The sequence below is a fragment of the Mucor mucedo genome (genome assembly GCF_025094135.1).
Source record: "Mucor mucedo strain NRRL 3635 chromosome Unknown EV154scaffold_32, whole genome shotgun sequence".
In the NCBI taxonomy this organism is placed as follows: Eukaryota; Fungi; Mucoromycota; class Mucoromycetes; order Mucorales; family Mucoraceae; genus Mucor; species Mucor mucedo.
This window is the reverse complement of record NW_026252316.1, coordinates 51,114-77,371: the sequence shown is the minus strand read 5'-3', so window position 1 is coordinate 77,371 and position 26,258 is coordinate 51,114. Positions and strand designations below refer to the sequence as shown.

Below are 26,258 nucleotides of genomic sequence, written 5' to 3'. Positions count from 1 at the left end.
TTTCCACTTGATTGGGCCGAATTTTATTTTCGGGCTTTTTACTCTATTTATCGCTATAAAACACATGCCAACAGAGGGGTTATACACATAAAAGCTTCCATAGAAAGTGTTACGCTATATAGTATTTATAATTCCTAATTATTAGAGGTATTTCTCTTTTTATTTTCTTCTTTAAAGTTTGAAACTTTATAGTATGGTGTCACTTTTGGAATATCTTAAACACGATGTAAAAAAATAAATTATGGATGTGTATCACTTTATGTAGATTATAGTAACATAATGAACCAATGACGATTCGACGTTTTTTATGTCGCATATGATTCTCTCACTTTGTGAAAAAGTCGTAAGCTTCTAAAGTTCACCATAACGTGCAAAAATGTACAATATCGATGTTTTTCATGCGTTTGGATATAACTATTCTGGCACACGTCCTACAAAAAAAGAACAATAAGTGTATACCGCAATCATATTACAAGTATATTTTAAATGAAGATAGGTTTAAATTTTTATTTTATATAGAAATGAGAATCCAAATGAGGGTATAATGTACAGTTAATATAAGTCTTTACTCGAGACACAAAGTCCAAAAGTCGGGTATCATACAGAAATACAAATCAATAGCAGATCTGAATCGTCTTCGATACATTTTTGGGGAAACAATGGTAGGGTCTTTTTTACCCCCGCCTAGCATACCGGATTCTTTCACCCAACTCTCCAGCTTTTTGTCCCATGTAAATGTTCGAATAAAATCTTTAAAGAAAAAAAAAGTTGGTGTTAATTGTCATTTCCTTGGATACCGCCATTGTATTTATACTTTACCAACTATGCCAACAATAATCTGGTTTGTTTCCTCGTCAAAACCTACCAAGAGAGAATAATCCATCACATCCAAATTCAATAAGAACTGTGTATCATTAAACAGTGAATCCGATAAATTGCATTTGGTGTCTACTCTCATGTAAAGTGGTGTTTTGCTGATGACTATAACAAAAAAAAAAAAAAATTAAAAAAAAACTAATCGTTTTCGATACCACTTCACATTGGATTTTTACCTTCAACTAAATTTTCATCCAAAAACACCTCAACATCTTTCCCAGACTTCTCAGCGTATCTGTTTCTCATGGATCCTTTTAAATCAAACACCTTTAGAAAAACAGAACAAATCAGTATATACATAATGAATGAAACCGATGACAATCTTACCATTTTAACAGAAGTTTCATAGAACAAATTTTCCATGACTAAAATATCCATCTTCATGGATTTTCCACTCACATTATTGTAAAAACCAATTCGATACAGGCCAAATATTTTACACAATACGGTGGGGATCTTTAAGATATTAGTTTCTCATCTTCTTTCAATGTTGATATATACTCACTCCTTTGTCAAAACTTCATTAAACATGTACAAGAAATACTTGTTTGCAGAACCCAAAAATGCGTCCATTTCATACTTTGATATTTGCTTGATCAAAAATCTTTCATCTAATAATAAGAAAAAAGAATGAGTGTGGATTCCATAAGATTATGTCTTTTTTACCTTTTGTTTTCAAAAAAATGGATCCGGATTTACCACCATCTGTATCCCATGTTGTACACCTTGCCAATGAAGAAATAAATATTTCATCACAGCCACAACTCTTTCGAAGCATATCAAATTGTTCGGCAAAATAGATTTTGCAGGTAAAACTAGTGGATCCACCTTTGAATGCTAAAAAAAACAACAGAAAAAACAATAATTACAACTAAAGCCCGTTAACATGTCTCATAGTCAACTTACAAAACTTCCAAGGTCTTTCTCTTTCGTCAGTCTCAGGAAACATCTCCAAGAAAAACGGTTTTGTCTCTTGCTGTTGATTGCCGTGTTCATTTGTACTAGCCTCAGACTTTTCCTTCTCTCCGCCACCTGTGAAAATATTGGATGTGGAAACGCCAGCAGCGTTAGACATTCTCAATTCTCTTCTCCTGTGTAACTTCTCGTTATAGAATGTACTTCCAAGCATATAAGATATAATACTACTCGGCTCATCTTCTCTGACCAAAATGTTGGAATCACCAAAAATATGTTCCGTAGGAGAACTATTATAAAGTTAGACACAAAAATTGTAGTAAATATTAAAAAAAACATACAAGGGATATTCCAATGGCAATAAATTACTGATACTCTTTTCTGCTAATACATAGGTAATTGCCTTCATGATTGAATTCTTTCCGCTTACACCAGGAGACCAATCCAAGTTAGAAGAGACCGAGTTATTATCTAAGAGACAAGGATTAGAATACGGAAAGTTTATGTTGTAGTTCAATGGTTTGTTTTTACCCAAGCTCATGGATGAATTGTTCGAGGATCTCAAGACGGCTTCCATGATTGCATTACGACTTAACGTTTTTGACATTTGATGATCACTAAACGAGCCTTCATCATGGGTTAATTTTCGATGCGGTGCTACAATACCCGAATCCACACTGAGATATGGCAACGTATTTCGTGTCATTTGTAACTGATGCTCACGATTAAATTGTTGTAGCTCCAAAATACTAGGGACTAACTCACGGCCCAAGGATTCATCATATTCATCTGTATACGTCAATGAAAACGTCTTGTGTTGGAAGGGCAATAACTCATCACCGTCTTCGGAAGAAGAAGAAATGCCTTCGATATCATCATCGTCTGCGTCACCCTCATCGTCTTCATCATCATCCGAAATACCTTCATCTTCTGAAGAGGAAGAAGATTCATCATGGGTTGCAATAATTTCTTTAATTTTGGTGTATGGCTCCAGCGATGCTTTACTTGGCAATCGCTGACGAATGTTTCGAATCTTTCCTTCCGATAGTTTTCGACCATGATGATGATAGTGATGGTGGATTGGAATTGGTAGATGAGATTGATGCCCACTAGTTGTTACGGTATTGGAGAATTTGATTGATGGCACTTGCAATTTTTCACTTGATGCCGAGGAAGAAGCGTTCATAAAGTTGGATGAAGGTACGGGAATACGGCCTCCCCCCATCATACGATTGGGGCTGGACACCTTCATGTTTTGTTGATGATATGTCAATAAATTACCGGTCGAGGTACCAGCTACAATAGCCATTGTTCGTGATCGTGGGCGTACTACGGACGCATCTTGAGTAACGGAAATAGCTTGTTGAGATGCTTTTACGGGTAATGTAGACGCCGCCGAAGAGAATTGAATTAATGCCATGCTGTTGCTATTACTGACCTTAACAGAATTGTTATTGTGGGTGTTCAATCCCAACTTTTTGTCAATTACAGGTAAAATAGGTGGTGTGTTATTGCTAGGAGGACCCATAAAGCCATATCTGTAAGCAATAGATGATCGATCTTGTAGCTTGGATGCGTATGGAGATCCACGATAAAAATTGATCTTCGGTGTTGCATGAGGGGGAGGTGGAGGTGGAGGGGGTGCAGGTGCTTCAGATGAAGATGGGCCGTCCAAAAAAAAGTTGGAAGAAGCCTCATAGAATTGTGACTTACGATTAGTGGCCTTGTTATTGTTCATCTCAATGAGCTTTTGATAAGGTGAAATCGGCTTCGGCTTGTCTAGATTATTTCCAGGGGAAGGTGTGCTTTTTGATTTACCGACCATGGGATCAGGTAAAAGACCTGCTATACGTTTATATGCCGTTGAAGACAACATAGGTAAGTTAACAGCATGACGAATTAGTCGAGACGAATTGTGTTGATTATTATTGTCGGCAGTCTCCGCTGGTTTTTCTCTTGGAGTCATTGGATGAAGCATTTGTGCCGCAGAAGGAGGAACAATCAAAGCTGTAGAAGAAGACATGGGAGAAGGAGGTGGAGGTGATGGCGTTTTTCTACCTTCAACAATATGCGACTGCTCAAGATACTTTTGTTGCTGTTCTTGTTCCAGAAGTTGTTGCTGTTGCTGTAACTGCATTTGTTGCTTTTTGTCCTCGGCTTGTTCTTTTTTCTTTTTAGGGGCGTCTTTCATTAATTCGAGCGACAAACGTCTTGCTACACTTGGATCTAAATCTCGTGATTCTTCTTCTTCGACCGAATTTTGACGGTTACTGCTCTTCATATTAACAGCGCCAGGTGATGAAGGACTAGACCCCATCAAATCAATATCGCCGCTGAATTTCTTTTTGTTGGCACTTCCAACGCTAGTGCTAAAATTATTAGGATCTTCGGTCTTGTTGTCCTGCATAAACATTTGATCAAAGCGTTTGAGTTCATCAAACCAGGGATATGATTCCGTTGGCGATTCACCTAATCCAGGCTGTTCTTTGAGAGTCATGTCTACAAAGGATACATCTTCAGATGTATTGACAGAATTGGAAACACCGTAGGAAGATGCAGAGGGGGTATCATCTAGGCCTACATCCAGTAAAGGTAGGTCTGCTGCCTCGATCGCTCTTTTTGTACGCAAGTTTAAGTTGGAAACAACAGGTGTAGCGTTACTATTGTTATTATACAAACTTTCGGCAGGAAACATTCTTCGCAAATGGTTGGTAGTCAATCGTCTTAATTCGCGTTCGGGTCGAACAAATCTTCGTGCAAAATCAATATACTTGAGATCCCAATTGACGGCGTGATTTTGCAAATCAGCAAGTACGTTGTTCAATTGTAGAGTATCCGTAGGCGCACTGGTGGCATATTCTGATTGAAGCTTTTGTAATAAGCTCTTTTTGTTTTTAAGCGCTTCTTGTGACATTTCTTGTAAGTGTTCTTTACATGTTTCAATCATGTTGGGTTGAACGATATCGTATGAGAAGGCCTTGTTTCTTTCAATGATTGAGTCAAAGAACTTTGCAATTTTAGATCGTGTAGAATCCAGAGAAGCATCTTTGATAGCCATTTGCTGTTTCGGACTGAATCTTAAATGAAGAGGAGGGGGATGTACTTCAACTACTCTGACCTTGGCATGTGTAAAATTGACTGACAAGTTTTGAATTCGGAAAGAAATTGTATGGTCGCGATATAAACCGTGAGGGCATCCATTATCTCCTCCTTCATCTGCAAAATAACCGTTTGCACTACCAGATTCACTTTCGTTGTCATAAATCGGGATGGGTTCGGATTGATAAAATAAAAGCTCCAAGAATTTACCAAACGAATAACGCTGAAGCAAATCAGACATAGGCTTCCAACTATGTAAGACCTTGCAAATATTACATCTTGTACGAATAAAGATATGAATCTTGCGCAAGTATTCGTCTCGACTAATATCAATTCTTTCTTCAAACGGTTCTTCATCGCCATTGTCATCCTCAGAAAACACTTGCATTTTGATTTGAGCATTACCGTGCGAATATGTCTTGTCGTGGTTGATCAAGGACGCTTCACACATTTTGTTACCACATATCGTGTAGGCCTCCTTGGTTGCATTCAGAATATATTGTCCAAGCGTGTAGTCACTGGTAGGATCGTAATAATTGTAAGGTTCCAAAACTGCCTTTTCACATGGAATAGTATGGTTATTCATTGGATTTGTTGTACGATGCACAAGAATTTCCTGATGATGAACCGGTGACAGAGATTGATGAATCCCATTAATATACTTTTTGAATATGTACCATGCTTGCACATGTAAATCTTGATAATGTCGGTACTCAAGATCGTGTTCCAAATAAACATCGAAAGCCTTCAGATAAAACGGCATATACATCAAGTCTGTAGGAATAGGTGGGATGACAGGAGGTGTATACTTACTACCATCTGGAGCCTTTTCATTGTTAGCATCTGAAGGCACTGTTGGTATTTCTTCTGGAGCTGTATTAGCCAATACATTTCCCATAATGGAAGGACCCAACCTTTCCCTAATTAATCCAATCAACTTCTTTTGAGCATCACGAAGCTTTAGCAAGATATGAGGCACGGGTAAAGTTACACCGGGAGAAATTGAAAGCATTGTATTTTGATATTGTTTCAAAACAGTATTGATAGCTGTGAGACAGATATCATCATCTTCAACAATAATAGTATCGTGGTGATATTGCTGTTGTGATTTTTTCTTTGCTGCTGCTACATCCATAGTATTTACAGTCATTTGCGACTCAGCAACAGACAAAGCAGAAATACTTTGCGTGTCGACCTGCAACATATCAACTGATGATCCCTCAATGAATGAAGATCCTGTATTTGGTCTTCCTACACTCCCTTTCGAATACTGCAATAAAGTGGATGAATCATCTTCGTGACTATTTTCGAGTTCATCATCAAATGACGCATCGTCATAAATCGGTAAATTCCATCTACGTAACTCGATAAAATCCTTTCGCAATTGAGCTTCCAAATTGATATTGTTGACAACGGTTACCATGAAGTTCATAATAAACTTAATGATGCAGAGCGTATTTAAATCACTGCCTCTTAAAACCACAGTTGCCCCTCTTTCCTTTGGACATTGGCTGAACATCAAGAATGTTTTGCGTCGATGATGAAGATATTCGTGCATAATTGTAAGTGTTTCAAACATACCGCATCTACCAGGTGTTATGGCCTTTGCAGCCCATAACTCACTCTTATAGCTAAATACCGTAGCATCTGCACAGCGAGCGATTGCATCTAATTTTTGCTTTTTGATGTTGTACGCTACCACTATTTTTACCTTGTTTAATCGTTCGATGACGGTACGAGGAACATCGGCTGCAATTAATACAATAGACGGTTTCAACAAAATGAGCTTATCCACCAAATCATTCATATGATTCCGTTCCCAAGCTAAGAGACTATCAAACTTCAAGTATTCCTGTCTGGGAACACCTGTATTATTTTCTCCGACGTTTTGGCCATTGTTAGCGGTTACTGTTGATGTGCTATTGCTGGTGCTACTGAATCCGTTTAAATCAAAATTCAAAATAATGATTCGAGGATTTTCAATTTTACGAATCATATCCTTATGCACAAGACTTTTTGATAATACGACACCACTTACGGAAAAACTATCCTTTGGTAATCCACCAGGTACTTTCTTTATCTTAACATAATGATTCATATTGAATGTATCTTTCACCCGAATATTAGGTTGAACTTCGTCGGCGATTACCAATAAAAGTCGCATCATCATGTCCTCCCAAGCTTGATGAGTCGTTATAGCAACTCCGCATTCCTCCAATAAATGTCGAAGGATATTTCGCATAAGGTAGAGATATGACTCGTCCCATTGTTCATGTGTAGCAATGGATGCTGGATGTGCTGTTGTTTGAGCTGTCATCGATAAAATTTGAGTACGGACGTGTTCCAGATCGGGTGTAGTGCAACGTGCAGAAGGTATAGCGTTATTTACACCAACAGCATTGCTATTACTATTGCTGCTGCTACCATATTGATGAGGTTGTAAAGAAGGGCTTGTTCCGTAGTTCATTGTGGTGCTACCTCCGCTTTCATTCCCACTACTTGAGCTTTGGTTGGCTGACTCCATCATAATGCTCGCTGTTGTGATCGGCGTATTTCTCATCAAACTCTTAGTTCTCACACGAATATGTCTCGTGGAAGAATTTGTGGTGGTTGCTGTGTTTCCGCTTCCCAGACTACTAAAGTTGCCAGTATTGGTGTTACTACCTATCCCGTTTGAGTTATTCTCGGTCAAGCTTAATCTTCTTCGGATGATGCTGTTAGATCTATCGTTACCAGAATTTGGTCTCATATACCAAGAAGCTTTTGTTGTACTAGTGCTTGTACTTGTACTTGCCACCGGGGTTGCTGATCCAGTTGGTGAGTCTGGATAATCATCAAAGAAGGGAGGGATGTTATTGAATATACCGGAACTAGGCCTTTCTCCAGTGCCACCGCCACCGCCCAAGAAATTCAGCAAGTTTCTAGGGTTTTTATCCCATCTCCTCAAATCATCATCCTCTTCATAATATTCAACATTTTGTATAGCTGCATTGTTTCCATTTACTCCATTATGATTCACGTGACTATTGTGATTGTTGCTGTGGCTATTAGAATTGTGCTGGTTGCTATTATTATGCGGATGAGCCGATGACCCGGAGGCAATAAAAGAGTTTCGTCGAAAAGGCATCGGAGAGTTCAATTGCTGTTGTTGGCGACCTTCCAAAGCAGCCAAACTAGTGTCAATACCTAAAGAGTTCATTGTACTTGTTCGGGATCTTGGAGTCGTCCTCAGGAATGTATTTGTAAGCAATTTTTTGATACCAACGTCGGGATCACCTGTAGTATGATGAGATGATGTGGATTGAGAAAAATGAAGATCAATGTTAGGCCGTTGAATCTCCAGACTGTTTGTAGATCTTTCAAATTCATCGTCACTGCTATCATCCTCATTGTTGTTGGGTAATAGAAACGTCTTTTGTTGATGTTGTTGTTGCTGTAGTTGAGGCGATAAATCTACAGTGGTGGATGATGCATAACCATAGCCATCTTGGATAGACAATGTATCATCTGCTTTTTGTAGCTCGTATTTAATGAAGCATTCGTTACATACACGTACTGAATGACTCGTATGGATGCTATTCCCAAGACACTTTGAACAGAAAATTCTACCTACATTATTAAGGTTTAGAATCATATGATGATGATGTTCATACAAAGCCTCTTACCACAAGTTCTACAATGATGTTTTCTCCTAAAGATGTTGAACGGAGCATTGCAATCAAAGCATTCTCTACACTGTTCATCCGGCATCCAAAAATCCTTATTACTATCCATTGATTCTCCTCGTAGTCGATTCAATATCCGACTAAGAGAGTTTGTGTTAGAAACCGAAAAGGTTGTCATCACAGATTGAGTATCGCTATCACATGAAGATGTTTTAGTTAAGGGTATAAGCATGGGAGGTGGATATAATATTTCTTGTTGTTGATTTTGGTCTTCATCGATAACAATATGCTTAATAGTTGATTTTGAAGACGAACTGGTGGGTGCAGTAGAAGGCGCTTTTGTGATAATAACAGGTGTCGTGACATTTTTTACGTTAACTTCTGAGGCAGTGACGATGGATTGTGGTCGTTTGTCTATAGTATGTGTTGCTGTAGTGGAAGATTTGATAGAAGAAGCCGAAGTAGGTGCGATAGATTCCCCTGATATTGTATGAGTCAATTTTTGATTTTCCGCAATGTTGTTCACATCTTCGAGAATCATTCCACTTTCATTGGAAAGAACGATTGATATTGTACGTGTCGAGGAAGATGGTGATGTCGATTGCTGAGGTCCAGAAACTGCGGTTTTGAATTTGGAGAATATCTTGGATATGAGACCTTCTCCATCACCTTCGACAATAATATTGAAGGTTGTCAATGAAGAAGCGTCATCATGATCTAATCTAGACGGTTTTTCCATTTACTCTCTGGATCACAAAGAAATACAGAGAAAAAGTCAAGTTAATATTATGGAAAGGGGGGTAAGTTTATTTAAGTTGGTATTTGGAATCCAGATGGTTTATTTGTTTATATGGGATAAAGGTACACAGGATATGACACTGGACGAGCCGGGCTTTATCAAGAGAGCAGCACCCGTAGCATAGATAAAGCTTTGTATGTTACTGCTTTATCTGATACTCACAATGTTATAGGCATTGTCAGTCATTAGGATAACGATGGGGATTACAACAAATAGACTCAAACAAAAGAAAACCATGTATAAAAGGGTTTTCTGGCAAGAACATTGGTCTTTGGACATTTTAAAAAGTGTCCATAATTCCACAGCTGCTTATTAGTTGAGGTCCTTTATTGAGACTAAAAGAATACCAAAAGGTTGCACAAACCTTAACGGCATCAGGCATTAAAAGTATTGTCTAAGGAACGCCAACAGTAAATCGTACGTCTTCTATACTAATACATCTCTTTTCTTTCCCTACTTGGAAATAATAATTGATTGATATATCATTAGAAGTACCGAAAAGACGGAAGGATAATAAATAAAGTCGATTTTTTTTCTGTTGTCCTTATTCGGCAACACAAAGTTTTGGGATGAGTCAGCAATCAGGTTGCTGCTGGGAGGAAGGATCTGTTCGCCACTTACATTAGAGTAAAGTTTCTTGCTCGACATTCAGGGCAGTGTGGAAAATTTGTTATTTCCGAATCTTTGACAAAGATCTTTGGGGTCGATTATTTTTGTGTTTGTTCATTATCTGTAGTTTCATAGGATTCTGTCTAGGACTTGGATTGAAGTAATTACTTACAGACCGTCGATATATACGTACATACATGGAAGTAACTTGAAGTAGAAATCCCGATGTGGCTTTGTCTAAATCAAACTTCGTCATTTATAAAAGACCTATTTATCTTGTTTTGGTATTATCATTATTTTACGTAATACCATTTACCGTTTTTTATTTTCAAGATCTCACTTGTAAGTATCATGCACCGGATTTTTTCTAAAGTTTATCCGGGCACCCAACGGATATTGTTTCCCAACTTTTATTTGACGTTTTCTCTCAGCCCCTCCCTGCCCCTTAGTGAATCTTGGTAATGCAGAAACTCCAGTTTATACAAACACTTAATAAACTATGCTTATTCCTATAATTTTCTAAAGAAACATCATACATTTTCACTTTCCACTCTGACTAGATGACTTGAGTGTCTCTTGTTCACCACCCCCGCTCAACTAAAAACAAAAATTAACTATCTCATCAAATATCCGTTACTATTAATTTGGTAACCTTAATGATAATGTAGCATTATTCTTCACCCAGACTTTATGTCTGCGAATACAGTATCGTGTCTTGTATATCCACTGCCAAAGACACCACGAACAGGATAGATAGCCGAGGTGCAATTATGGTGCACCAACCTCAGAATGTACGGGGTTCCTCTACTGTAGCCTTCTTAACGGTTGGGCTCTTAAGGTGGTGGTATTTTTGCACCGGATATTCAGACGGCTCAACCATGTAAATGTACAAAGGGATGTTATTGGAGCATTTTATCAGCAGAGATAAAATGTCCTGCATGGTATATAAGATAATATAACAATACCTGATTTGCCTTCATGATGTACCTTCTCAGTTCCCGTAACCTAGGCTTCATATTTAATGGGTATTTTGACTCTTCCAACTCTTTGGGCGCTTCTTCCTCTTTTTACAATAATATATACAGGAGTAAGGAAATCAATTCACCTGAGAAAAAATCAAAATCCAGCCACCTCCGCCCAGTAAAGAAAACACTTCATCACATTTTCTTTTGTTTGATCCTTCCAAATTTAAAACTCAATACGTGCAACAATAAAAATATCATTTAAAAAAAACAGGTAATAATTTTATTCTTCTTTTCTTTACAACACTTATTTATTAAACCATACAAAAATGGCCACGTAAGATATATGTTTTGGTAGACTATACACAGTATTTAATTTATTTAAAAATAGTCAACCTCCCCAATCTACCCCTATCACTGTCTCTGAACTCGCCAAATATAATGGCTCTGACCCTTCTCTCCCCATTTACGTGGCTATCAAGGGTGATGTTTTTGATGTCTCAAAGAACACCAGTTCCTATGGTCCTGGTGCTGGCTACAGTGTGTTCACCGGTAAAGATTCTTCAAAGGTATTGTGCTTTTTTTTTTTTTTTTTTTTTTTTGTGAGAGTCGTGTTAAGATTCGGGATTCTTACTTTGTAATTTAAAGGCTCTTGGAAAGTCATCATTAAAGCCTGAAGAATGTATTGCTGATTACAGTGATCTCACTGAAAAGGAATTAGAAACCTTGGAACAATGGCACGCTTTTTTCTCTAAAAGATATAACATTGTCGGAAAAGTTGTCCCCGATAATTAAATAAAATAAAAATAAAAACATACGCCCATACATTTTTGACGAATTGAATTAAGCGTGAAAACTGTTCCCTGCCTGTCTGGATTTAAAGTCTTAAACTGTGCGAGTTCCTCCCCTCCCCTTCTGACCAATATATTTCTCTTTGTTTTCAATTCATATCATACAAATGGCAACTATAGCAAATTCGTCTGCTTCACAGCATTGGAACTACTTTTTAAATGGTCTTGAACAAGCGTCAAACTGGCCAAAGACTTTTATATTATTTTACACGTAAATTGAACTAAACCTTTCACCCTTATGAAACTCATTTATCAAAAATTAGTTCATCGAGCATTCAAAAGGCCATGTTGACTACCTTTCTCTTAAATGGTGTCATCTTTTTAGGCGGTCAAGTCTTTTTGGAGACTTTATATCCTCAATCCTCGTTATTTGGATGTTCTTATGTTGTTCGTATTCTCATGCGAAACTCATTATTCGGTTGAACTCACTCTTTTTTCATACAGTCTTTACTTGGTTTCCCAGCATATATCGCTTTGCTCGTGATTAACGGCAAGTTCTTTTCCAAAGTAGCCGAGAAATCCTATCAAATACAATCCAGTCAACAGAAACAGAAGAATACAACCAGCGTTGTTGAAACCATGGCATCTACCATTTTTACTATCATTTTATATATTAACTCTGGAATCTTTGCTGCTCTCTTGGTAAAAATCCCTTTTATTGGTTTAATTTTATCATTCCTGATGAATTGTATCATCACCTCATATTATTGTTTCGAGTAAGTCACCGTGTCAATGTAGATTAGGATCATTTTATTAATTTTACTTTTAGATATCAATGGATTTATAAAGGCTGGAATATTGAAAAACGTTTAGCATACATGGAAAAGCATTGGGCATACTTTGTTGGATTTGGTAAACAATAGAGAGAGTAATTAAATATGTGGCAATAATATTAATGAATGCATTTTAGGATTACCTGTTACTGTTGTCACTTTCTTCCTCTCCTTCCTTCGTTCGGGTGCCGTATTCTCTCTTATTTATCCCTGTGTAAGTAGTGACATTTGCCTTATTAATACATGGTCATACTCATCCATTTATAGTTCATCATCATGTCCATGATGGCTGCTCCTAAGGCCACTACCACTTATAGTCAAACATTGGCCTCAGGTGCCAACGCCCAATCTGAATGGAGTTTACCTAACAGTATTCCCTTTTTCTATCCAGTTAGAAAAATGAATGACTTTGTCATTCTGGTGGTACGCTTGCTTGGTGGTGTCCATGCTGATTCTATCGTTTCAGAAAAGAAATTAGCTAGTTTAAAGCAAGAATAAGTTATAATCAAATATCTCAAGACACTCATAATCGCATAGTTTAAACCTTTTCGACATCTCGGTATCTAAATATGCGTTTACCCTATCAAATAAAGAAATAATGCTATGCATTAATGTACTGAAATATAAAGTTTTTTTTTATCTTATATTTGGTTGACTTTCATCGGCTATTTTTTTAGGCATAGGGTTTTGGTAGTAATCATCTCAATTGTAAGGAGGTCAGATATGATATGAATACTAAGTAGCGAAAAGAATACAGGAGAAAACCCGCAAACATAAAAGGCAATATACTCACTAAGTAGCAAAAGACTTTAACTTTCGGCTGAATAGTTCAAATCAACTCAGAGTGGAACACGTTTTGGAAAACGAAATGAGGGTTATGTTAGATCTGTAAATAAGCTTGACGGACATTTACTCACAAGGATACATGTGCTATGCCAAATTGGGTTTTTCTATATGTGTACTATTGACCGTAAAGTGTAAAACTTGTCGCCTAACTACATATGCAATATTTTCAAAATTTTATATGCTTGGAACAGTCGTAAATGATGATGCTAAATGATATAAATACCAGAACAATTTATGTAGTTAATAAATTGAGAACATCTTATTATTGGAATTACTGTGATTGATTTATGGGTGCCCCTCCCTCGTATACACTCTTACACACTTCAAATGATGGGGGTATATTATTTAATGAAAGACTGTAGGGAACATTAATTATATCTTTTCCGGGATTAGGATCATGTAGAATTGCTTATTCATAAGACAGAGAGCCTTATACATAGAAACTGGCAGCTCTTAACTAGTGTGATAACGCGTGATTTATGGTTATATTTTAATTATTTGTTGTTATGTAATGTGATGACTCTTTTATTATCATGAGCAATGGTATCCTCAACAAGAGTTTGTTTCGAATATTTTTGTAGCTTTGAATTTAAACCTTCCCATTCAAAAAAAAGTTTTTTTTTGAACTACCATTGGATATTCATGCAAAACAAGTTGGAGCATGTAAATTAAACATTTCAACACGTTAACGCACACCTAAATCAATTTCCTTTTTTGGGGTATGCAATTCTGTCCTTCTGATTGGCTCTTTTACAGCATTTTTGGTCTCGTGATTGGTTCTGTTACAGTGGCTCTAATGATCTGATAGACTGGAAGTCCCCTTACTACAGGCGCAGCGCTTGAACACCCAATGCAATAAGCACATGTGTGATGATACAATATACAGCATCCTGTGAAAAAGAAAAAGACTAATATTAGTGCTACTTAATCCGGACTATTCATTGGCTAGTGTTGGTAGACATTAACGAGACTTGAATAGTCTCTGTGAGTCAAATGTGGTAATATTATTGTAGGAAAGTGTTTGGTTTCCTAATATGAGACAAATCTAGTTGTAATTAGAATTGTGAAGCATAAGATAATCGTATATTTGCTTATTTAATTCCCATTAGGGAGAATGCCGGAATCTGTCACATGAAAAATGGAAACTCAGTTATAGCTTCCGCCCTAAACTTAATTGGTATTTAAACATCATCCAAAAAAAATCTCTTTCTACCTCTTTTCTCTCTTGTTTCAAAATGACGGCAGTGGCATCATCATCAAAAGGAAGTTTTCCATTCTCGCACGGAAAAAATTCATTAAAGTTTGACAAATTTGTATCAGAAATACCACTCTTCTATTCCTCACCCGCAGTCATTGAATCAAATAATCCCACATTCCGAACCACAGCATCCTTAGCATCGTACGTTAATGACCCAGAGCTGTATATGGGAGAAAATTGTGATGCAGGATATGAACATATGTTGATGAATTCAGATTTGTGTCAATTATTAGACAATGATATTGATGGCTTTTCAAAAACAAATCAAAACTTGGATGTAGATATGTTTAGCTCACCAGAGAAACGCAGAGCTCAAAAAAGATTACAAATGTTATTAACCCATGTCAATCACTCTTTCCTTAAAGATACCACAAACAACACCAAAGGAAAAGGGAAAGAAAAAATAGTATAGATGATGTAACTTATTTATACGCTCTTGTACATATATGAAATAAATTGTTTTTTACATCTGTTTGTCATGGCGCATGATGGATGAACGGGTTTTTAAAATTCTGGAAATAACGCTAAAAAAAAAGGGCCATTTTATTGCATTAAAGGGATTAGAATAAACATGCAACAGCAAAAACGATGAGCATATATATGAAACATTTTATCATATTAATATGGGACGCCATTGACGCTACTTTTTGTGGATGTGCCGAAGCTCTTGGGGGAGGGACATTATATGGGCTGTTGTGATTTGGTTGATCAGTTGACGTTAAGTAGCTTTCAAATACCGTATTCTCATCTTTTAAGGTCGTCACGATTTCTGTGCAGAAAATTGTTTATAATGCAGTTTACAGAACTATGATCTACATACTTACTTTCTATATCACAGGTACCATTTACATTGATGCACTTTGGCGCGGACATCAATGAATCTGAAGAGTTAAAAAACAGTGTCATATTTTTTATGTTTACAAAAGCGTTTTCTTTGACTGGCCCTTGACTAAAGTTTTGATTACCATCGGTCCAATGATTGAACATTAGTCTACTTGGCTTCGTAAGGATATTAGTAGTCATGCGATATGATTCAATACCGTCGATAAAAAAAATTGTCAAATCTGGATACCAATCAAAACGATATTCATGATATTCCTGTACGCACATAAATGAAGATTTAGAGGTTTATAGTTGCTGCTTTTTATTATTTGTACTTACTTCAGTTGGATCATAATCAAATATGTAATTCCCATGGGTTAATGCCGACGCTTTTCCATTATCCGTTAATCCAGGGTGCATTGCAAAGTATGCTTGTGAGGGTTGTACGGAACCCAACATTTCAATATCGATCTCTCCCTCAGGATGAAAAATAAACATGCCAGTAACCGTTCCTTCAACTTTGGTAGTACGAATAAAACTACGGAACGATCCATATAAAAAATCTTGTCTCGTCGTGCCAATACCACCGCAATGTATTGGGTTGCCTGTGCCATTATAAAGAGGATCAATGGTGACCCCTATTTCCAAAGACTCGTCCCTTATTACAACATTCTCTTTACGAAACACTCTTGAATACGGATCATTGAATTTGGCTGCAATTTCGTAGTTTGAAAAGAATAAATCTTTATGAGAATAAAGATACTGATTCCCACCTCCAAAATTCGTTTTTTCTTCAAAGCTCATATGCCACATTTCGTTCCAGTTAGAATTAAACGAAGGATCATTGTAGCCACAATCACAGTTTGAGGATATAGAAATATCTGCTGCGTTTGCTAATGATAGTATTGCGATTCCTGCAATTGCAAAAAAACGCACCATTTTTGTTTTGTTTTTGATTTTTGTCGAAAGCAATTAACTAGAAGAGAAAGCACGTCGTCGAAAAAAAATAATTTGCGATGCCTATATGTATATTCCGAAATTGTAAGTTTTAAGATTAGAATAAATTAGCGCAGATAACAATTGCGTTTATTTGCATATATTTGCATTAACAATTTTCTTTTTTTTTTTGCATAAATCATTTGTATAGATTATAATTTTGTAAAGATTATAACATGCTATATATGTAAGATATATTCTTTGACATATCAAATCTTTTAATCCGTGTCTGTATCGACAGTACATCTTTAGTAAGCTACCTGGTATTTATAATAAACTTTAAATATCAAGGATTATTAAGGCTTGTAATCAAAGAGCCCTTACTTAATTCGATCGTAAAATTGATAAATTGGGCCACATTTTACGCATTGTACCTTCTTTACAAAACTATATTCTGATCTCAAAAGACATAACCTAAATTTAAAATTGCCAGCCTTATAATTTTGTTGGGACAAAAAGTTATTTATTGATGTAATCCAAAAACATCGACATCCCATGAATAATACGGATCACCCAGTCTGTGTTGTTCTTTTCCTTCTATCAATTTGTTAACCGCACTAAAATCATCGTCATCAAGCTTTACATTATGGAAGTTGGAGATGATACGGGATGGTGTGACTGATTTAGGAACTACAGAATATCCTCGTTTGATTCCCCACGATATCAAAATCTGTGCAGGTGTCGCATTGTTTTTTTTGGCGATCTCAATCTAAACCCATGGACCATCAGTATAACTTCTAAATTTGTGAAAAATGACTTACAATTGTGGCATCCTTCATCAAAGGGGAATCGCTACTACCGAGGGGAGAATAAGCAGTTACTGTAAGATATAAATATTTAGCTACAAGGTAATGTGATCATGGGCACCTCATTACCCAAAATATTATGGTCTTGACAATATTTGACTAACTCGAATTGGGGTAAAAATGGATGGATTTCGATTTGATTGACAGCTGGGGGGATCTTTTGAGTTTTGGAAAGTTTTTCAAAATTTTCGATACTGAAATTACTGACACCGATAGTGCGAACTTTTTCACCGACTAATTCTTCCATCGCCTACAGAAAGAAATAATCAGTCATCGGTATATAGCGTTCAAGGTTAGGCTATGGTAACCTACAGCGTATGTTACGGTAAAATCGGTATCGTCCAATAATATACGACCATCAGCGTCTCTTGGCTGCTTAACGTCAGATGGTTGGAAAGAAACAGGCCTAAATACTAGTCAATAAAAATAGTTTGGGGGTGTGTATCTAAAATGAGTAAACATACCAATGCATGAGATAGAGATCGAGATAGTCTAACTGGAGATTGGCAAGTGAAACCTCCAAAGCTGGCTTGACAAGTTCGGGTCTATGGCACGTATTCCATAATTTAGTTGTAATAAAAAGTTCATTACGCGGTATACCACTATCTTTAATAGCTTGACCGACCTCCTTTTCATTACCGTCTGATTTAGCAAAATAAAAATAAAAAATAAAAAGTTTGTACTTGTTCAAATAAGTAATTTAAAGAATAACTTACAAACAAAAGCCGTATCAATGTGTCTGTAGCTTTAATATATGGAGAATCTAAAGTTAAGAATAAATTGCTTTCGTAGATGTAGTTTTGTCTAGTTACCCAGCTTTGATAGCGGTTATGACGGCATCGTATACTTCTGAAGGCTTGGATTTCCAACTTCCAAGACCTATTGCAGGAATTTCTCTTCCATCATTCCTAAAAAAAAATACTGTTATTATCTATCTGGTTTGCGGGTAAACATCATCTTTTACAATTTAAAGACTTGGCCAGACATTGGAAAAAGGGAAAATGCGCTATAATAAAATCACAAATGGGAACTTTATTGTTTTTTCAATCGGAGATCAGCATCGATTATGTAATAAACCATTTTAATACCCGAAACCTTCTTACTCTGAAATTATGCCTTGAAGCTGAAGTACAGTAAAGGTTTAATAAGCATATTGTCATCAAAGAAAGAGAAGTCACTTTGTTTTTAACTATTTATTACTTTTACTTGTTTGAAAGGATTTCTTGCTATTTATTTTCTAGAATGAATAGTCATTGTTACCCAAATGATGTGCTTCGTCAGTGGTACAAAAAGTTCGTATCTTCGTATCTGGAACAGACACGCCTTTACGTAAAGATTAACTAGCTATGTAGAAAACTAGAAACTGTAATTTCTTTTATCGAACTACAGCGTTTATCGCTGCCTATACTAAAAAAGGTATTAAAAGCATCGATTGCTATGTTGATTAGTCTAGTGCTTGTCTTGGTCAATAAGACAAGATTGATGATTGGTCCAGCCAGTACACTTGCTACACTAGGCGTGTTGTTATATTTTCCTACAAGACCTGTTGGTATGTATTTTATAAAACTGAATTATACTTATATTAACTGTGAAATTACATTAACAGGCGTACAAATCAAGGTAACACAAAAGTAAAACATCAACAACCATAAGAACCAAGAGTAATATTTCGTAAAGGTAACAATTCAAGGCACATTAAGCGCACTAACTGGTTCAGCCTGGTGCTACTTGGGTATGTTACAATATGTTCACATAGAATGGTAACTAAAGATTCTGCAGGAAATTATGTTGCCGATCTTGCTCGGGATCCGGTGGAAGATTCCCCTGTGCAGCCACTATCAAGCGTTATTTCTGCTATCTTTTGCGTGATCCTAATATTTGTTTTAGGTTACGTGCGAGCAAAATATCCTCAAGGTAATTTAAGTCACGATAGTTCTTTGTGTTTGTGTTATACTCACAGCCTCCTTTTTTTCATTAGCTGACTTTGCGACGGTTTTTGCCAGTATGATTGCATCAGTAAGTTTGGATTAATCATGTGTTTACATTTATAATTTATTCTATTTCAATAGTTTGCATTAACACAGAATGCGGCAGTTCCAGGATTTCACCCAGATTTAACGGTTAGTACTAATTTTGACAAGCAAACGTTTGTGATGCTGACTTTAAATACAAGTTCACTTTTCTAAAGCCGATTCTTTTTGCATCTGTAATTACTTTGATTACGAATCTTGTCTTATGGCCAGAAGATAGTGTTTCCGAATACCTGGACGTTCTTACAAACGTCCTTGACCAATACAGAATGTTTTTCAATGAAAACACTACTATTTTCGTGTCAGGTAATGGGATAGTTAACAATACTAGCAAATCATCGCTGGAAGTGTTACGCTCTCAACTACAATCCACCTTTATTAAGCTAGTAGATGCCCAGCACAACATAGAATATGTTACATTATATCACCAATTTTCACACAACAATATATCCGATATTACACAACATGTAAAGACTTTGTACACTCCATTGCATGGAATTGGGCTAAGTGTCATATGCAAGTATAAAGAACGATGTGTACGAGAATACAATGATGAAGGAAAAGACAAAGTATTCCGCATTGAATTAGATAGCGAGCAGACAACACAAGAACTTATTAAAATATGTACGGAAGTTTTAGAAGAAATTTGTAAATGGGTTTCCAGTTATAAAGAGCCATCTTATTCAGTATGGAGCACCTTTATATGGCCATTTCCAAGGATCAACAGACAGAAGCATTTGCCACCATTGTCAGCTATTTACTCAAAAAAATTGGAAAGTGCTATTTCCAAGCAAATAGAAGCTACAAAATATAAAGGATTTGGTAGCAGCTTGCATGGTTTAAAAGACGGACAGCAGCAGCAGTTATTGCATCTATTTCAGTTTAATCTTGTTGGATACGCTAAAAGTCTTCACTCGTTAGCTTGTTTCTTTGAACAACTCCATAATCCAGAAACTAAAAAGATATGGCTACCTCAAGTTCCTCTCAAGCATTGGTTTAGACCTTCTTCAAGTGATTCAGCAACCATGATTGGAGGGCAGGTTACAACAAGTAGATCATTGTCGGAAAGTTCTACTAGGGGGGATAATGATAACTTAACTCTCAACAAAAATAGTTCATTGGACTTGGAGGAAGCGGAAAATCAAGAGGAATTCGAAAATAATAGAGAAATTTACGCATGCCCTTCAAACCGTAATAACAAACCATGTCCACGGGATCCCGACTTTGACGTACCTTCTTCAAGACTTGAACGTTGCTTTAGTCGCATAAGTAATATTCTTGATTGGACCTATAGTATGGAAACCCTATTTGCATTTAAAACAGCTGCAGGATTTATACTTTTATCGTTACCCGCTTATCTTTCTCAGAGCGTAGGGTGGTTTACTGGATGGGGAGGTCAATGGGTTGCTAATGCCCTGATTATGTGGATTTTTCCTATGGCAGGCATGTTCAATTTCACGTAAGTTATTCCCACGTAGACGTTCTTAACAATGTCTTATTTTATTCACTTTTTGTTTTTTGCAGGGTTATTCTAGGATTATTGGGAACAGTTATTGGTGCTCTTTTAAGTATCATTGTATGGGAGATTGTTCGAGGAAATCCTTATGGAATTGGAATTCTATCATTTATTATGGTTTTTGTGCCGTTTCAGTACATGCTCCTGACAAGCCGGATTTATAGCTTTTTGGCAATCATGACTTTATTTGCTTACTTAATGGTAAGCTGAAAAAATAAAAATAAAAAGTACTTACTGAAATATAAATTAGGTTATTACTACGGGTTATCAAGAGGCAGTCGGGGGAGCTCTTAAACATGACTCTATTGAAATGGCAGCAGGAAAGGTATTATAACACAAGTTTTTGTAAGAAACTTGTATATTAACATGAATATACAGCGATTGCTATTTGTTCTGTTGGGCATACTTGGTGCTACTATAGTAAATTGGTTTCCTCGTCCGGTTACTGGTCGTGTTGAGCTTCGTAAACGGATTTCTAAAACTTTTTACGATCTCAGCATGTTATACGGAATTATATTTGCCGATATTCTTATTTCTAAAAGAGTACCTTTAGACCAGGTTAAAGCATTCAAAAAATTAACCGTACGTATACAAAGGCAGCTTAAAGACGAGGGGACGTATTTGAATCTATCCAAATTAGAACCTTCACTTAAAGGCAAATTCCCTTTTGAAACGTACTATAAACTGCTAATAAGATTAAACAATATGGCGGACTTGGTCGAGGGCATTGCTTATGCATCATCCTCAATGGATAAAACATGGAGACTCGGCCTTATTCAAGTGTTGGATGAGGAACAATTTGATTATGTAAGCATATATAGCATAAAATAGTTACAAAGTCTCATTCATAATGCATTAGGTCGCATATATCTTACACATTATGAGATCCCTTTCAACAACGCTGGTGACAAAAATGCCCTTGCCGCCATATATGATGTCATTGAAGAGCCTAAATGATAAACTCGATGCCAAACTGTGTGCAGCCTTGCAGAAGCATCCGGAGCAACTCTACAACGAGACATTTCCCAGTTACTGTGCATATTCAATAGCATCTTCAAACTTCACTGAGGAGCTTATTGCTGCTTCAGAGTGTGTCGAGGAGTTAGTTGGAGTCGAGAATCCAGAGAAGTGGCTCAACATAAATTCTTTTTAGTTCATTTTCGTCTGGATGTTTCATTAAATCACTGATATATTCCAAATAAAGAATATGATAATTAATTCAGTCCTCGAATTTGAACAAATAGAACTGCGGGAGACAGTCCCTTTATTAGGATAATTTGGTTCTCAAAGTTTAGAAGTTTCACAGCCAACCAAGTTGTAGATGTCATAAAGATGCAAACAGGTGATGACAGAACAGATCAGGAACATCTGCTCCGTAGCAGTTCTCCTGATGAGACAAGAGAGGCCAAAACTGTGTCGAGATCAGACGAACAATCTATGTCCAACACAGGGAGTAACAGACAGCAATCTCGTTATCGAAGTAACCAAGCATGGGTTTCACTTTCCGTTCTTGTTGATGAGAGAAGAAACGATGGTCGTCTAATGACGAATTTCGATGAAGATGAACCCCATACACCTTTCGATGCTGCAAATAGAAACGCTGTAGCCGCAGAAGGTATCACCCATGATTTAAAAAGACAATTGTATCTGTTAATGGAAGATCCTTCTAGTAGTCGTGCTGCTTTTTGGGCCAATGTAGTGGTATCAGTATTGATTGTTTTTAGTGCCATTATGACTACAGTCGAAACTATACCTGCATTTCGATCCGCTGAGAGCAATAAAGTGTGGTATGTTTCATATTCTTTACTATCCTTGTGAAGTACTGAAATATTGCAATAGGTTCCATCTAGAAACCGTCATGGTGTCTATATTCTCTTTAGAATATCTATTGAGAATGTTTGCGCACTCTGATTCAATTTCGATGCTTGGAAATTTTTTTATATGTAAGTATTGTTTTTAGTCATTTAGTCAACATGCTACTAACAGTGATTATAGCACCACTTTCTATAATCGACTTTATATCGATCGTACCCTTTTACATTGAACTTATAGCCAAACGAGATACCGTATGTTCATTTCATCATGCAGACTATTTACATGTATTAATCGTAATGACAGACATACGAATTTAGATATTTGATATTACGACTATTTCGATTGCTCCGTCTATTTAAATCTTACAAGTACACAAATACTATTGTTATGACCATTGAGGTCATGGTGATTGCATTTCGTCGCTCACGCGATGCGTTGTACGCATTGTTCTTCTTCTTAATCACCTGTGTCGTATTGTTCTCAACATTATTGTATTTTGCCGAAAGGGGTACATGGGACGATAATCTCCAAACTTTTATTGACCCCAGCGGAAATCCAAGGTAGTGATGCACATCCATTCGTGTATAACATATTTATAACAGTTTTCGGGAAAAAGTTATTTTGATAGTATTCCTGCAACATTTTGGTTCGTCATTGTTACCATCACCACCACTGGTTATGGCGATATTGTTCCAGCAACCTTTATTGGGAAATTAGTTACGTTCCCGGCTATGGTTTTTGGGGTTCTGGTAAAAAAAAAAAAAAAAAAAGAAAAAAAAAAGATAACGTAAGATATATTTTCTCACGCTAGATTTACACAGTTAATTGCCTTGCCCTCCATCATCATGGGAAGACATTTTACGATTGTCTGGGAAGCAATGAGAAGACGTCAATATCATAATTCAAACAGCGAAGTTGGTGGTATGTACGACAAATAATCTGGTTCAGAAAAATGTTAAATAATACGTTATGTTAGATTTTCAAAATAGTGTTTTTCCTGACCAAACAATTGGCCAACAAGACCCAGTGAATCATACCATCTTAATGGAGCTCGAAAGAATCATGAATATTGCGATTAATACAAAAAAAAAATTACGAGAATTGGAATTAAAATATGATATTGCTCAGCAGTAGCTTACAAAGTAACACGATCTAAAATTAGAGTTTGTAAATAGAGAAATTAGCCGAAAGTGACACTTTTTACGAAGAACTGGAGCAAAGAGAATGTCTTTCACTTCTTATATTTCTTTTGTTTATCAATCATGTATTGGATTTGAACCATGTTATGGGTTTTTAAATTTGCGGTATTTAAATGGGGCTTATGATGCACCCATATCAAGTTATTTGCGGGAAAATGGAAGAAAATATTAGCCTTTTTATCAAAAGGTCATGTGTTTATTTAAAATGGATACATTTGAAGTAAAATCCGGGGGGAAAGTATAACTAGGAACATAATAGCCAGTAAAATTTGAATAACTTTATCATGTTTATTTTGATTGCAGAAAAAAAAAAAGGGAAAAGAAAAAGGAATCTATGTTTGAATGAGAGCGGGAAAAAATAATTATAATATTACAAGTAGATAAAGGAAAAGAAATATAATACAAAGAATAAGGACACAGAAGATTTCTATTTTGATGGTACATAATGAGTGTGGTTGTAACCGTTCGAGAGTTTACCGTCCTTGCAAACTTCAAAATCTGACATCCATGGACACTGCAAAGCTTGGTCGATAGTCCAACGGGTTTCTGGATTAGGATCCATCATTCCAGCAAGACATTCACGTTCAGATTGAGTGAAATTTTTGAATAAGTCGCAATCACTAGGATCTAACTTTTGGCGTTGTTCGACATATCTCTTGTAATCGAAATCACCGCCATCTTCAGCTTGAGCAGCTACAGCAGCAGGTGAGCCTGGCATGGCACCTTTAGGTGGTGAACCCCCAGGACGGCCAGTATAGAAGGTAGCACCGAATGGTAATTGTTGAAAGCGCATACAGAAATAAGTGGTAGCGGCACTCCAGACATCAAGTGCTCTACCATCGTAAGGACAGTTATCATCTTTAATCTTCCACATTTCAGGTGACCAGAAGGGTTCAGAACCACACCACTTTTTACAGGAGTGGGATTCTTTTTCAAAGCAAGATTGAACGACGTCAGCAACTCCAAAATCAGCAATTTTAAGTGTACCGGTTGAGGTTAGTACTAAGTTTTCAGGCTTGATATCACGATGGGCAATGCCGAGTTGATGAAGGTGTTGTAAACCTAGTAAGAGCTGCTTGAACAAACAGGCTATATCGTCGGGTGCCATGTTAGGTTTTTCATGTAACAAATTGAACACATCTCCTCCTGCACACTATTATATATGTATAAGTTAGATAGATAATTACGAGATAAGATAAAAGAAAATCTTACATATTCCATAACGACACACCAACGGCTTTTTTCGTCTTTCACAAGATCTAGTGTATCCACAATGTGAGGGTTATTTGAGGCAGATTTGCTGATGCAATATTCATTTAACATGCGTTTTTGATATTCACGTTCAGGTTCAGACTTGTCACGTTTCTTGAATTCCTTCACAGCTAAAATCCGGCCACCTGTTCTTTGTTGTACCAAACGAATCACAGCAGTTGCACCACTAGCAATATTCTTTTTGGATGTCGACCCCATTCCTTTAGTGGAACGATTCTCAGGCTTAACATATTCACCATATTTCTGAGACAGTAAGGGAACAACGCCGAATGACCCACATGTCATATCTTGGGGAGATTTTTTGAAAGGAGACGAACTCAGCATTTTAGAAAATGATTTGCCGATCTTACTGGCAGTGCTACTGACTGAACTAGAACTATGAATAGATGCACCACTAAAACGTCTGCTAATACTGCCTTCAAGTGATGAGGAAACGGAAGACCCGTTAGGAGAGGCGGATGTCATTTTCAGACTACCAAAAAATCCGTTGCTTAATGCGTTGCTAAGACGTTTGGTTGGTTTTTTGACTGGAATAGGTTTAGCCAATTTGATTTCGGCGGGCACCGGTGTAGAAGGCGCTGATGATGGAGTTGTAATACAGGATGATGCGATTGATGAGACTGTATCATTTGATCCTCGACCATGTTTACTAAGAGACGGGCAATCATTGTCATGGGGGTGTGTAGTATTGAGTTCCATGCAGTCAGGTGAAACTGATCTGGGAATAGGCTCATCAACGAAGTATGGGCCAGATGAAAGATATCCACTATTTTCAAAATAGCAATCATCCTTGTTATCAACTGTTACAGAGGTCATATTGTTGAATTTGCAGGTGTTGTGGTTTTATTTATGGGTATTGAGAATAACAGTGTGAAAAAGAAATAGTGGAATAATAACAATTAAGAAAAAAAAATTAGTGAAAAAAAAGGTTTGTATTTATAGCAGAATAAAAAATTTGTGTTACCGGGTTCTGGCGGGTTAGTCGGATTGGATGAGATAAGTCGGATATGAGTTGAGGACCAATGTTCATACTTGATGTTTCGGATTTTATTACTGGTGGATTGGATTATATATTTCCCTTTTAGTCTTATTCCATTACACATAACAGACCTGTGATTTCCATATAAATATACACTACACTAATTTTAG

The 26,258-nt window shown here is 36.7% G+C and overlaps 11 protein-coding genes across 11 annotated transcripts; 5 read left to right on the top strand and 6 right to left on the bottom strand.

Moving 5' to 3' along the window:
• Positions 1 to 565: 565 nt before the first annotated feature.
• EV154DRAFT_537402 (uncharacterized protein) lies at positions 566 to 1,260 on the bottom strand (the record flags this gene model as incomplete). The annotated part of the gene is made up of 4 exons (XM_051604212.1): positions 566 to 750; positions 820 to 861; positions 1,053 to 1,143; positions 1,204 to 1,260. The coding sequence occupies 4 exons, from the start codon at positions 1,258 to 1,260 to the stop codon at positions 566 to 568; spliced, it is 375 nt and encodes a 124-aa protein (XP_051459012.1).
• A 487-nt stretch (positions 1,261 to 1,747) lies between these two features.
• On the bottom strand, positions 1,748 to 8,089 carry EV154DRAFT_537401 (uncharacterized protein; the record flags this gene model as incomplete). Its single annotated transcript, XM_051604211.1, has 3 exons — positions 1,748 to 2,081; positions 2,133 to 2,262; positions 2,323 to 8,089. 3 exons carry the CDS (start codon positions 8,087 to 8,089, stop codon positions 1,748 to 1,750), a joined length of 6,231 nt encoding a protein of 2,076 aa, XP_051459011.1.
• Positions 8,090 to 8,291: 202 nt separating this feature from the next.
• EV154DRAFT_185139 (uncharacterized protein) lies at positions 8,292 to 9,550 on the bottom strand. Its single transcript, XM_051594259.1, has 2 exons — positions 8,559 to 9,550; positions 8,292 to 8,495 (listed from the first exon to the last, which is right to left on the bottom strand). Coding segments are annotated over exons 1-2 (738 nt in total). The 5' UTR covers positions 9,295 to 9,550; the 3' UTR covers positions 8,292 to 8,493.
• A 1,679-nt stretch (positions 9,551 to 11,229) lies between these two features.
• On the top strand, positions 11,230 to 11,848 carry EV154DRAFT_601481 (cytochrome b5-like heme/steroid binding domain-containing protein). The gene is made up of 3 exons (XM_051607231.1): positions 11,230 to 11,262; positions 11,317 to 11,494; positions 11,574 to 11,848. Exons 1-3 carry the CDS (start codon positions 11,255 to 11,257, stop codon positions 11,718 to 11,720), a joined length of 333 nt encoding a protein of 110 aa, XP_051459009.1. The 5' UTR covers positions 11,230 to 11,254; the 3' UTR covers positions 11,721 to 11,848.
• EV154DRAFT_504242 (etoposide-induced protein 2.4-domain-containing protein) lies at positions 11,849 to 13,171 on the top strand. The gene is made up of 5 exons (XM_051601020.1): positions 11,849 to 12,163; positions 12,221 to 12,492; positions 12,546 to 12,628; positions 12,687 to 12,763; positions 12,817 to 13,171. Exons 1-5 carry the CDS (start codon positions 12,062 to 12,064, stop codon positions 13,045 to 13,047), a joined length of 765 nt encoding a protein of 254 aa, XP_051459008.1. The 5' UTR covers positions 11,849 to 12,061; the 3' UTR covers positions 13,048 to 13,171.
• A 1,440-nt stretch (positions 13,172 to 14,611) lies between these two features.
• EV154DRAFT_185016 (uncharacterized protein) lies at positions 14,612 to 15,382 on the top strand. The gene has a single exon (XM_051594258.1). It carries the CDS (start codon positions 14,631 to 14,633, stop codon positions 15,063 to 15,065), a length of 435 nt encoding a protein of 144 aa, XP_051459007.1. The 5' UTR covers positions 14,612 to 14,630; the 3' UTR covers positions 15,066 to 15,382.
• A 15-nt stretch (positions 15,383 to 15,397) lies between these two features.
• EV154DRAFT_462247 (concanavalin A-like lectin/glucanase domain-containing protein) lies at positions 15,398 to 16,710 on the bottom strand (the record flags this gene model as incomplete). Its single annotated transcript, XM_051597585.1, has 3 exons — positions 16,623 to 16,710; positions 15,815 to 16,516; positions 15,398 to 15,751 (listed from the first exon to the last, which is right to left on the bottom strand). The coding sequence occupies exons 2-3, from the start codon at positions 16,412 to 16,414 to the stop codon at positions 15,398 to 15,400; spliced, it is 954 nt and encodes a 317-aa protein (XP_051459006.1). The 5' UTR covers positions 16,415 to 16,516; positions 16,623 to 16,710.
• EV154DRAFT_504233 (NADP-dependent oxidoreductase domain-containing protein) lies at positions 16,699 to 18,279 on the bottom strand. The gene is made up of 8 exons (XM_051601019.1): positions 18,242 to 18,279; positions 18,090 to 18,185; positions 17,994 to 18,022; positions 17,742 to 17,919; positions 17,590 to 17,683; positions 17,347 to 17,527; positions 17,233 to 17,291; positions 16,699 to 17,180 (listed from the first exon to the last, which is right to left on the bottom strand). The coding sequence occupies exons 1-8, from the start codon at positions 18,262 to 18,264 to the stop codon at positions 16,935 to 16,937; spliced, it is 906 nt and encodes a 301-aa protein (XP_051459005.1). The 5' UTR covers positions 18,265 to 18,279; the 3' UTR covers positions 16,699 to 16,934.
• Positions 18,280 to 20,247: 1,968 nt separating this feature from the next.
• Positions 20,248 to 21,976, top strand: EV154DRAFT_462242 (uncharacterized protein; the record flags this gene model as incomplete). Its single annotated transcript, XM_051597584.1, has 5 exons — positions 20,248 to 20,766; positions 20,832 to 21,024; positions 21,074 to 21,148; positions 21,202 to 21,630; positions 21,683 to 21,976. The coding sequence occupies exons 1-5, from the start codon at positions 20,333 to 20,335 to the stop codon at positions 21,974 to 21,976; spliced, it is 1,425 nt and encodes a 474-aa protein (XP_051459004.1). The 5' UTR covers positions 20,248 to 20,332.
• A 22-nt stretch (positions 21,977 to 21,998) lies between these two features.
• Positions 21,999 to 24,115, top strand: EV154DRAFT_504228 (voltage-gated potassium channel). Its single transcript, XM_051601018.1, has 7 exons — positions 21,999 to 22,610; positions 22,663 to 22,766; positions 22,819 to 22,889; positions 22,942 to 23,198; positions 23,255 to 23,387; positions 23,460 to 23,559; positions 23,615 to 24,115. Exons 1-7 carry the CDS (start codon positions 22,156 to 22,158, stop codon positions 23,770 to 23,772), a joined length of 1,278 nt encoding a protein of 425 aa, XP_051459003.1. The 5' UTR covers positions 21,999 to 22,155; the 3' UTR covers positions 23,773 to 24,115.
• EV154DRAFT_462236 (kinase-like domain-containing protein) lies at positions 24,073 to 26,051 on the bottom strand. The gene is made up of 2 exons (XM_051597583.1): positions 25,050 to 26,051; positions 24,073 to 24,990 (listed from the first exon to the last, which is right to left on the bottom strand). The coding sequence occupies exons 1-2, from the start codon at positions 25,923 to 25,925 to the stop codon at positions 24,265 to 24,267; spliced, it is 1,602 nt and encodes a 533-aa protein (XP_051459002.1). The 5' UTR covers positions 25,926 to 26,051; the 3' UTR covers positions 24,073 to 24,264.
• Positions 26,052 to 26,258: the final 207 nt, after the last annotated feature.

Coding starts and splice junctions, on each gene's coding strand:
- EV154DRAFT_504242 (XM_051601020.1), top strand. CDS start 12,062: ATGTTGACTACCTTTCTCTTAAATGGTGTCATCTTTTTAGGCGGTCAA. Junction 12,629..12,686: donor GGCATACTTTGTTGGATTTG/GTAAACAATAGA, acceptor AATGCATTTTAG/GATTACCTGTTACTGTTGTC. Junction 12,764..12,816: donor TCTCTCTTATTTATCCCTGT/GTAAGTAGTGAC, acceptor ATCCATTTATAG/TTCATCATCATGTCCATGAT.
- EV154DRAFT_185139 (XM_051594259.1), bottom strand. CDS start 9,294: ATGGAAAAACCGTCTAGATTAGATCATGATGACGCTTCTTCATTGACA.
- EV154DRAFT_504228 (XM_051601018.1), top strand. CDS start 22,156: ATGCAAACAGGTGATGACAGAACAGATCAGGAACATCTGCTCCGTAGC. Junction 22,767..22,818: donor GCTTGGAAATTTTTTTATAT/GTAAGTATTGTT, acceptor CAGTGATTATAG/CACCACTTTCTATAATCGAC. Junction 23,388..23,459: donor CTATGGTTTTTGGGGTTCTG/GTAAAAAAAAAA, acceptor AGATTTACACAG/TTAATTGCCTTGCCCTCCAT.
- EV154DRAFT_462236 (XM_051597583.1), bottom strand. CDS start 25,925: ATGACCTCTGTAACAGTTGATAACAAGGATGATTGCTATTTTGAAAAT. Junction 24,991..25,049: donor GGTGTGTCGTTATGGAATAT/GTAAGATTTTCT, acceptor CATATATAATAG/TGTGCAGGAGGAGATGTGTT.
- EV154DRAFT_601481 (XM_051607231.1), top strand. Junction 11,495..11,573: donor CCGGTAAAGATTCTTCAAAG/GTATTGTGCTTT, acceptor TGTAATTTAAAG/GCTCTTGGAAAGTCATCATT.
- EV154DRAFT_504233 (XM_051601019.1), bottom strand. CDS start 18,264: ATGTCTGGCCAAGTCTTTAAATT. Junction 17,920..17,993: donor CATTGATACGGCTTTTGTTT/GTAAGTTATTCT, acceptor TTGCTAAATCAG/ACGGTAATGAAAAGGAGGTC. Junction 17,181..17,232: donor TGATGAAGGATGCCACAATT/GTAAGTCATTTT, acceptor CCATGGGTTTAG/ATTGAGATCGCCAAAAAAAA.
- EV154DRAFT_185016 (XM_051594258.1), top strand. CDS start 14,631: ATGACGGCAGTGGCATCATCATCAAAAGGAAGTTTTCCATTCTCGCAC.